The sequence below is a fragment of the Chanodichthys erythropterus genome, chromosome 12 (genome assembly GCF_024489055.1).
Source record: "Chanodichthys erythropterus isolate Z2021 chromosome 12, ASM2448905v1, whole genome shotgun sequence".
Lineage (NCBI taxonomy): Eukaryota > Metazoa > Chordata > Actinopteri > Cypriniformes > Xenocyprididae > Chanodichthys > Chanodichthys erythropterus.
Window position 1 is genome coordinate 1,525,662 of NC_090232.1, and position 10,000 is coordinate 1,535,661.

General features: G+C 36.0%; 2 protein-coding genes across 3 annotated transcripts in view; both read left to right on the forward strand.

Moving 5' to 3' along the window:
- The window catches only part of mrpl39 (mitochondrial ribosomal protein L39), a 10,847-nt gene extending 4,560 nt beyond the window's left edge, over positions 1–6,287 (forward strand). The window contains exons 4-10 of the mRNA XM_067403414.1: positions 263–362; positions 994–1,061; positions 2,659–2,771; positions 2,860–2,925; positions 3,172–3,325; positions 3,564–3,611; positions 5,637–6,287. Of these exons, the coding sequence (XP_067259515.1) occupies positions 263–362; positions 994–1,061; positions 2,659–2,771; positions 2,860–2,925; positions 3,172–3,325; positions 3,564–3,611; positions 5,637–5,717 (630 nt within the window). The 3' untranslated portion in view covers positions 5,718–6,287. The remainder of the gene's footprint in view (positions 1–262; positions 363–993; positions 1,062–2,658; positions 2,772–2,859; positions 2,926–3,171; positions 3,326–3,563; positions 3,612–5,636) is intronic.
- A 3,663-nt stretch (positions 6,288–9,950) lies between these two features.
- Positions 9,951–10,000, forward strand: part of jam2a (junctional adhesion molecule 2a) — an 18,157-nt gene continuing 18,107 nt past the window's right edge. The window contains exon 1 of one of the 2 annotated variants that reach the window (XM_067403999.1): positions 9,951–10,000. This exon is cut by the window's right edge and continues 214 nt beyond it. The gene's annotated coding sequence lies outside the window, so the exon portion shown is untranslated. The other variant, XM_067404000.1, reaches the window with a different exon arrangement.

Genomic DNA, 10,000 nt, shown 5'->3' on the forward strand with positions numbered 1-10,000 from the left:
TAATTCCTGCGAGAAAAAGAAATATTAGTTATGATTAATAAAAAATTCCATCACAAAGCAATAAAGCTCTTTCTGATTCTGATTCTAATGAGACCTTGTAAAGTGTCACCATTTTCACGAGTGTTTTAGATGCTTTAGAATGTGTTTGTGTTGATGTTTCTAAATCAGTCTAAATAATTAATGTGTCATTTATCATCGAGGCATAATGAACTGGTGTGTGTGTGTGTGTGTGTGTGTGTGTGTGTGTGTGTGTGTGTGTCAGGCGTACTGGCGCTCCTGTGCGGCTCTTCTGGGTCATGTGCTCGACGGAGCGTTTAAGGACGAGTTCAGCGTCGAGCTGCTGAAGATTCCAGAAGTACCAGGTAGATCTGATCCTGTGCTGTTGAAAATCCTTTACCTAATTTAGTGTTAAAATCACTTGGGAATCTCTCATTATGCTACATGATCACCAAATATTGGATTCAGTCTTTTTGTCAATTAGCACATTTTTATTTGTAATTGATCTGATTGAGCTTGTTTCTGCCATGGATTGATTAAAACGATTTAAAAGATAATTGCCAATTTTTTTTTTCTCACAATACTGAGTTTTTTCCTAACAATTGCGACTTTATATTATGCAATTGTGAGGAAAAATCTTTTTTTTAAAAATTTTATTTCAATGCAATAACATTAACATTATATGACGCTTCATTTTTAAAGTCACGGTTTGGTATGTTTTTGGTACAGCAGGGGGAAAAACAGCCATCTGTTTTTTTTTATTTATTATTATTGTTAAACAGTAATTTTACCAACTATATGTAGAATTCAGAAAGCTGTGTTATTAGCGCCACCGGTGGCTGTTAAGTGAACTGCAGACAGTAACTAACTGCTTGCACTCATGCACGTTACATGATATACTCACAGCGAAGTTCTGTACATGTCCCGTTACACCCCTAGTTATCACACGTGTGTCATATTCAGACGATGTTAACCTTTCACCTGTTGTGTTTGCAGTGACCGCCGGCGCGTTCTGTTGTGATCTGGTTCTGGACTCTCGTTTAGACTCCTGGACGCCCACAGAGGTATCTTAATATCTGACATCAGCGGCTATTAACATGAAAATGTTAAAATGTGTGTGAAATGAACTTCAGATGATGTTCAGTGCAGTTTTGTGCATGCAACTTTTAATCAGATGCTTATTTTCATACATTTACACTCATGCATTTGGTGGATGCTTTTGGTGAACTGCATTGCATTCAAGGTGTGGATTTAGATTTATTTATCTTTAAACTCTGGTTTTAGTGCTGTGGTTGATTGACAGGTGTGTAAAGCATAGACTGTAAAAAAAGATGGACGCCGCGACGTCGCTTCCTTCCATTGTATTGAACTGAAGCCAAAATGGGCTGATGAATGGGCGCTGACACGTTACGCAATACTAAAAAAAAAAAAAAGTTTGGAGCCTGGGCATGCGCAGAAGGAATCGTCAGTTGAGCCGGAGGCGGAGTCGCGATATCAAACTTCCGCCCAGACGAATGCGTCGTCATTCATGTATTTTAAATAGACTATAAAAATTATACACAATTTAAAAGTCTACCTATAAAATAATAGGCTATTCTGTTTCTAGAGCAATAATAATTTTGAAACAGCAAATTCAGTAGATAAAATCAATATAATATGCCACTAGAAACAACTCTAAATCGTCAGAAACGGTCCTGCCATTTTAAATCAAGTTCAACTAACGTTACAGGAGATCGATTGCTGTAATTAGAGTAAGCTATCATTAGTTTTGTCCTGCTAATTATTATTTTATACCCATAAAAATAATAAGTAACTGCCAGATAACGATCACCTGCTTTTTCCCGACATGGTTAACATTAGGTGTGTTATCTTAACTAATAACATTTATTAATTAGCTTATAACGCCCACATTTGATGTTACAGAAAAAAAGGTTCAGTGATCCGTCAGATCCTGTAGGTCGGTTAGTACAGTTTACTGCTGAACAACTCATTTTGTTGGTGTTAATGACAAAGAAATCGAAAATTAACAGTTAGTTAATACATCTTCAATCTCCCCTCGAAGCTCCGACAGTCCTCAGACAAGCTGTCAATCAACTTCGAATCATGACGACACGCCCCGTTTCTATAGCATCAAATTGCTAGCTAAAATCTAAATCATCACAAAAACGAACAATTGAATATATATCAGTGTGATAACAACTACCTTAAATGACCAAAACCATCTTTCAGAAAGTTTTATTTGAAGCAGAATTTATTTTTAAGTTTTCACTGAAGTCTCATTCGACTGCATTGAGAGGGCGGGGTTTATGACCTGTACTGCATCCAGCCTCCAGGGGGCGATCAAAGAGCCCGTGGCTTCACTTTTCAGAACGTATGAGACACACCCGGTGTAAAGTCATGTGATCTCATGCATTTTTGTCTTCTGGGAAAGTGTTCAGATGATTAAGTGTTCAGCGATAATATATGCATAAGATATGCCTAATGTTTTATGCCAAATTATTGGCTGTTTTATTCATTTTTATGGCATTTAAAATGAATAAAATTAATTTAATTTACCAGTTTGCACTTGCTGAACTCTTGAGGTGTTAATTCAAGCTCCCGGTCGTGTCGGTATGAATGCATCTGTGCTGACGTTCGGTTCACTCTGAGGATCCGTTTCAGGAGAGTCTGCGCAGTTTCACCCGTGATGCGCTGCAGCTCGTCCAGAAAGATCTGCCGTGGGAACCGCTGGATGTTTCGCCGTCGGTGGCGCTGGAGATCTTCTCTCACAGCAGGTACAGATTATGAAAGCATGTATTTCATACATCACTGATGAATATTGAAGTGTATGAAAACACTATTCATGTGACTGTCATTGTGCAGGTGTAAACAGGAGGAAGTTGAAGAGAGAGCAGCTCAAAGTCAGAATGGGACCGTATCGTTATACAGGTGAACACACACACACACACACACACACACACACACACACACACACACACACACACACACACACACACACACACACACACACACACACAACATCAGAAGGTACAGTAAAATTTATTTCTATTCTAGAATTCTGAAGTTCATCTTAAAATCAAGTAAGTAACGGATATCTTTTGGAAGTTTTATTGTCAAACTCAGACAAGTTTGGTATGTTTATTGTGTCTGAGCACATTTGTGTGTGTTCCCCAGGTGTGGTGATCATGTGACGCTGAGCGGAGGCCCTCTAGTGTCCCGCACGGGTCTGTGCTCACAGTATGAGGTCACGTGCATCCATACAGTGGGAGAGAGCGCATGGGGCGTCCGGCGCAGGGCTCAGGGTCTCTCGCTGCCAATGAATCTGACCGTACGTATCTGTAGTGTGTTTGAAAAATTATATTAATTAACATTATTAACATAATTACTTAATTACTCTCACACTCAGTCTCGCAGTATTACTATGAATTATACCCATATAATGTAAATGCAGAACAGTGAAAAGCAGTTCAATCTTTATGTTTGTGATTTTCTGAGTCTAGTATATTGTGCACATTTGAGTTTGTTTACACATGCACATATCTTCATTGTTTTACATGTCTTTTTAGGCGAATCACACAGTGTGGAGGAAGCTGCGGAAAAGAGCAGAAAGACTAGTAAGAAATCTTTAATGTTCAGCCATGAGCAGGGCTCAACGCTAAGGGTGTTTTCTACTGTCTCGGGTCGGGCCAGTGGTTCAAATTTTTACTGGCCCCACAACAAACAATTAATAAAAGTAAAAGACAAGAAAATGGGCCTATAAATAAGCATAGTTATTGTTTTTGTTGTCTTTGTTACATTTAACCTTAATAAATAGGGTTATGACACCAAAAGCTACTAGATTAATTTATATTTTAAATATTGTTAGACAAATAAACAGTAAGTAATAAAATACTAACAAATAACTAATAAATTAAGAGTAATAGCACAAATAAATACAACAGAACAAACATATACATGAAATAAATGGTGCTTTTCAAGTTTTTCATGGAGGTTTAAACAGGAGATTTTCAGGTACAGAAGTTGTAATCTAATGTATAACTATATATTAAACATTATTAAAGTTCATCAGTCAAGAGCAGTGTGTAATGTTAGCTTTAGCCACGGAGTATAGCCTCAAATTCATTCAGAATCAAATGTAAACATCCAAATAAATACTATACTTACGCGATTAGACATGCTGCATGACGAACACTTTATAAAGATCCATTTTGAGGGTTATATTAGCTGTGTGAACTTTATGCTGTTTAAAGCAAGTGCGAGCTCTGGGGGAGGGGAGCACGAGAATTAAAGGGGCTGCAGCCTGAATCGGCGCATATTTAATGATGTCCCAAAATAGGTAGTTAAAAAAATGAATTAAAAAAAATCTATGGGGTATTTTGAGCTGAAACTTCACAGACACATTCAGGGGACACCTTAAGGCCTGTACACACCGGGACGAATATCGCACGCGTTTATCGCCAGACGTTTTTTGTGTTCACACTCAAGCGATTTTCACTGGCGATGCGCAGAGTGAACGTGCAAATTCACTCCCTGACAGTATGTGGCGCTTGTGCTTAACGGTAGTGCAAATAAACAGATTTATGATATTAGTAAAGTTAAAGAAGATAAAAATGCAGATATTAAATGCCATATATATGAGAGATGGTAGTCAGAAACAGTAGTGCAAATTTGAATGTAAATTAAAAAAAACGGCAAAAATACAGAAATAATACACATCTATTGAACAAAAGCACCAATCTCGTTGGTCGGCCAGTTTTTAACGCAGCGCGTCAAACCAAAAAAATGAACCCGAGGTGTTTTTTAAAACGCCTTGCGTTTTTCGCGTCGGTGTGTGCGCACTCACATTGGCACCCGTTTAGTCACAAGGCGTTAAACGTCTTTTGAAAACATGTTCTACGGCACCTTTAAAAAAATGACACTTTAAATGTGAATTTAAACCGGCCAGTAGGCGGCAGTGAATCACTGTTAATGAGCGAGTCATTGAGATTCAACCGATTCATTCAAACGGCTGATTCATTCAGGAAGTGTTGCTCAGAGACGCAAAACAATTCTATGGATTTTGGAATTGTTTTCCTTGATGTCTTAAATGTAAGTCACTTGATATTAAGCTCTTGTTCATTAAACTGTACGCTGAATAAAATCAATGTCACATTTATAATCATGCTAATATTTGGAGAAAAACTGCTCTTTGTGTAATACTGTATTAAATGATATAAATATGAAATATATACAGGGGCATTTTTGCCTCTTATCTTGAATTCTGATGCATTCTAAAGGCATTTTAATAGATTAAATCATGCATGAATGCGCATACTCTAAATACGCATGTGCACTAGTCTAACCTACTAGACTACGTCATGTAGTGCATGTGTGCACTCAATGTGTGTGTTTTTGTAAAGTGAGGGACATACTTGATAATATCATATCGTTTTTATCAACAATTACAATATAATAGATAATATTTATCGCACACCCCACAACACCGTTCCGTCTGCTGTCCCGAGCGTCGTTCACACTGACCCCTGGCCATCGGACAGACCTTACTGTCGAGCCCTGATGTGTTTTCTGTATATTCCAGCATCTTCAATCATGTTTCCTCTCATTATTTACTTATATTTGATAAAATTCTCTTCTTGCAGGTGGAGATTCCCTCATCCTCAACAGTGACTCCTCCCCCCATAGCTGAAGCTCCGCCCACAGCCCCGCCCCCTCTGCAGTAATCCACACCTCCTCCCGCAGCGTTCAGTGTTTGTATTGTTGTTCAATAAATATGTGCTCAACTTTGTGTTCTTTTTTGTGTTTGTGTGAGCGTCTCGCATGACGAGAACATCAAGAATAATTCCAGCGATTAAACTGATTCCTTCACAGAGTTGGATGCTGTTGCGCAATCTAACATGCTGAAACATGAAGTTTGCATTGCTGGAAGTGTTTGCGTTCATGTTCTTCCATGGAATGGGCAGTTTGGCAATAAGTTGAATCATATTTGTGCAACAGCCAGAGCACTTCATCCATCTCTGCATCTGCTGCGTGTGTTTGTGTGTTTAGAGCTGATGTGTGTGAGAAAGTTTGACGTGTGTGTGTGTATGTGTAAAATAAGCGGTCAGCACTTTGTCAGGGCGAAGACAAAGGCAGTGTTGTCAAAGTGAGTGTGACTGTCAGGATTGTTGCAGCTGCTGTGTCTGTCGCATGCAGACAGGTGCTGTGTGTGTGTGTGTGTGTGTGTGTGTGTGTGTGTGTGTGTGTGTGTGTGTGTGTGTGTGTGTTTAAATGCCAGAGGAGCTGACTGCTAGTTTAATCCGTCACAATTTAAGGCGAGACACTACAGGCTAAAGCAGTGTTTTCATGCACTGCTCAGATTCTAGACCAGTGGAAGGAAAACATCCAAAACACATTTAAGAGTTTATTTTATTGCACTTTTATGGTGAGTTTGAGTCAGAAATCTTCAGCTTTACACACACCAAACTTTATATTCTGACGGCTTGTTCATACATCATTCATTTTACTCATAAAAACATGATGGAAATATATTTTTTTTCTGTCTGCTGACAGTATTTTCTGATTTATGGAGTGACAAACTAATAGCTAATTAACTTTTTATAAGTCAGTTTTGAGTTTCTGCCATAATTTCAACCTTTTATTCATATTTGAGGTTTTTAATGTCATAATTATGACAATTATTCTGATTTGTGGAGTGCTTAAAAGAGAAATCCAAAAATACCCTCTATAAAAACCTTTAATATGTCAACAAATCCAAACAAGAATTATGAATTATGGCTTTATCCAGTGTTCAGATTTATGTGCATTCAATTTAGTGCATATTTAATTAGTGCATTTTTGAACAAAATTGTAATACAAAAACTAGAGATGCACAGATATTCTTATACTTTCTTTTAAATGAATAATAATTTCGTTATAATTAATCATTATTTTTGTATTATTATATTTTGAAAGAAATGCAAATAAAAACATTATTCTCTCCATTTAATCAAACACATTACTCTAATTAATAAACACACATTAACTAAATTCTGAAGATTAAATTAATATTTCTTAACTTTCTGAATGTTATTAATTCATATAATCAATATTAATATTGAACATTAAACTGGTTTCTTAGCATTTTCTTTACACAAAGCACAAATTCAGTGCATTCTCTGGCCATCTTTTGATTGATATCAGCCCTGACTATCGGCTGTTTTTAAACTATTATTTTCCGATATATCGGTGCATCTCGAACACTTTCTGATTAATCAACTGTATCTGTAATGTTCCTCAACTCATTTCCAGGCAAACCCTTTCAGGGATCAGATGTTGAATGCATCACTTGTGTTGATTTGTGGCTCTCGTGTGTGATGGAGGATACGTGATACTCGACGGCCCTGGGGTGAAAGTGTGCTGACCAGCTGCTGTGTGTGTGTGTGTGTGTGTGTGACACACCCAGATCCCCTCACAAACACACACACACACACTACTCTTGAATTCAGACCAGTGGAGATGTTTGGATAGATGCATCTCAACTTCGACAAATATGCAGCAATAAGAATGTTGTGAAATCCAGACGTTACAGCTGCGCTTCCCAAAGAAAACACTCAGCAAGACAAACAGCTTCCTCCTACTGGAGTGTGTTTTTGCAATTTGTTAATAGGAATTAACCAAAATAAATGATTATGCAATTTATACAAGGTCATGTGCATTTTTATCTCTTGATCTTTTTAATATTCATGATGTCAAGATTTGGCCATAAAGATCTGTTGTTTGTGTTTCCATGTAATCATCTCATTTCATGCCTAATTAGAGTCGATCATTATCACTAATGTTAGTGCAAACCTCCTAAACAGTCTTTGTTTGATAAATCGAGCTTGTGACCGTTCATCCCAAACTATCCAAATGTCAACTGACAGTTTAGCCATTTTATGCATCATCAACTTCAGATTTGTGTAGTTCACTCGAATATGAGCCATTCTGGTGCAAACTGCTGTTCCACAACCAAAAAACGCATTTAAAAAGCTTTTATGTATTCAAATTTTAGATGTTTACTAAGATCCTTATATTATCTATTGAATCCCACAATAATATTTAAAATATCAGTAAGATTAATATGTATAAAATCATCATTTATTGGGTACTTTCAATTGGGACTGTCCTGTCTGTCCTGAACCCTTAAATTTCAACTTGTGAAAATGATATTGAAATTTTGTCCATTGTTGTTTTTAATATATAATGTTTAAAATATATTTTTGATTTTTTTATTTTTTTTTTTATAAGAAGTGAAGTTAAAAAATATTAATTTTATATTTAAATCATGAAACTTTATGTAAAAAAAATGTCACTACCAAAAAACTGTATGTTTTAGTTCATTGGCTGAGACTGTTTTTAATCATTTATTTGGAGCAAATAAACTATATTTTATTACACTCTAAAAAATGCTGGGTTAAAAACAACCCAAGTTGGGTTGAAAATGGACAAACCCAGCAATTGGGTTGTTTTAACCCAGTGGTTGGGTTAAATGTTTGCCCAACGTGCTGTGTAGTTTTATTAAACTCAAAAATTACTGTATTGCTTGCTTAAAATGAACCCAAAATATGCTGGAAATTAACATTTATTAATATGTTTAATAAATGAGCATTTATTAATAAGATAATGAATAATAAACAATAAACATTTGTTAAATTGCTTATTAATAAATGTACAACTTTTGATTATTATTGTTGCCTCTAGTAATTATGTTTCTGATTTTTAATTTCTCACCTATTTTGGATTCATTTTAAGCCAGACATAAAGTCATTTTTAATCAGTAGTTGGGTTAAATAAAACTACCCAGCAGGTTGGGCAAACATTTAACCCAACCACTGGGTTAAAACAACCCAATTGCTGGGTTTGTCCATTTTTCAACCCAACTTGGGTTGTTTTTAACCCAGCATTTTTTAGAGTGACAGTTATGCAAATCATTAATGTTTTAGTATGCAAGTTAATGTGATGTGGTCACTACTGGAACATAAAATAAAATATTGAATGATTAACTAATATGTTATTATAGTGTTTGATTCAAACTAATGAATCCTTCACTTTGAAATCAGTTTGATAAACTTTATGACTTTTATAAAGAAAGACTGGATTAAAAATGCAACAAATCTCATAAATTACACTTGAAATATTGTTAAAATTGTAATTGTTATTGATTTACCTGTGTAAACATTTTTTAAAAAATAGCAAAAAAATATATGTAAACAAAATCTTAACAGGTCAATGTAACCCTTCTTATTAAATTATTTATTATTGTCTTTTGGTAGTGACAAATTTAGGGAGAGGAAAAATATTCCAAAACTTTCTGAAAATACAAAACGAGAATTAACTGCACAGTTACTAGAAATGTGTACCTTGGATATTATACAATTTGCAAACATACAAAATTTGTGGAAAAAGACATTTCTTTGATCCAATATAGAAGCCAAAGCAGCACTCATATGGTCAGTGCTCTCTTGACACATTAAAACAGTGTTCAGTCTCAGTTGTGTTTTCTGTATTTACATGTTATATTAAAAAACAAAACAGTAATAGTCAATACTTCCAGTTAAAATAGTTCTTCAGCAGAACTGCACACTGTTTATAGTGATTTTGCGCATGTGCAGTGTGCACTGAACAAACAGTGTGCTTCCCATCCATCTTAAATATGTGACATTAGTAATATTCAAAACTATTTAGGGCGGATAGTATGCTCACTGGGATGCAGGGTTGGGCTCTAGAACAACCCAAGCAGATTTCAGGGCCGAACTATTCTGATAAATGACTGTTTTTGTTTGAAAAGTTGAGTGAAATGCCTAAATTGTCTCGAGCTGCGCTACACACTTTATACACTCATTATTATAATCCCAATATGCGATTTTGAGCATGTTCGATGAGTGTGTGTAATTAGTGCTGTTCCCGCCCTCTACACACACACACACACACACACACACACACACTCACAGTGAGAGAGACAGATCATCTTCAGTCCGTCAGTGAG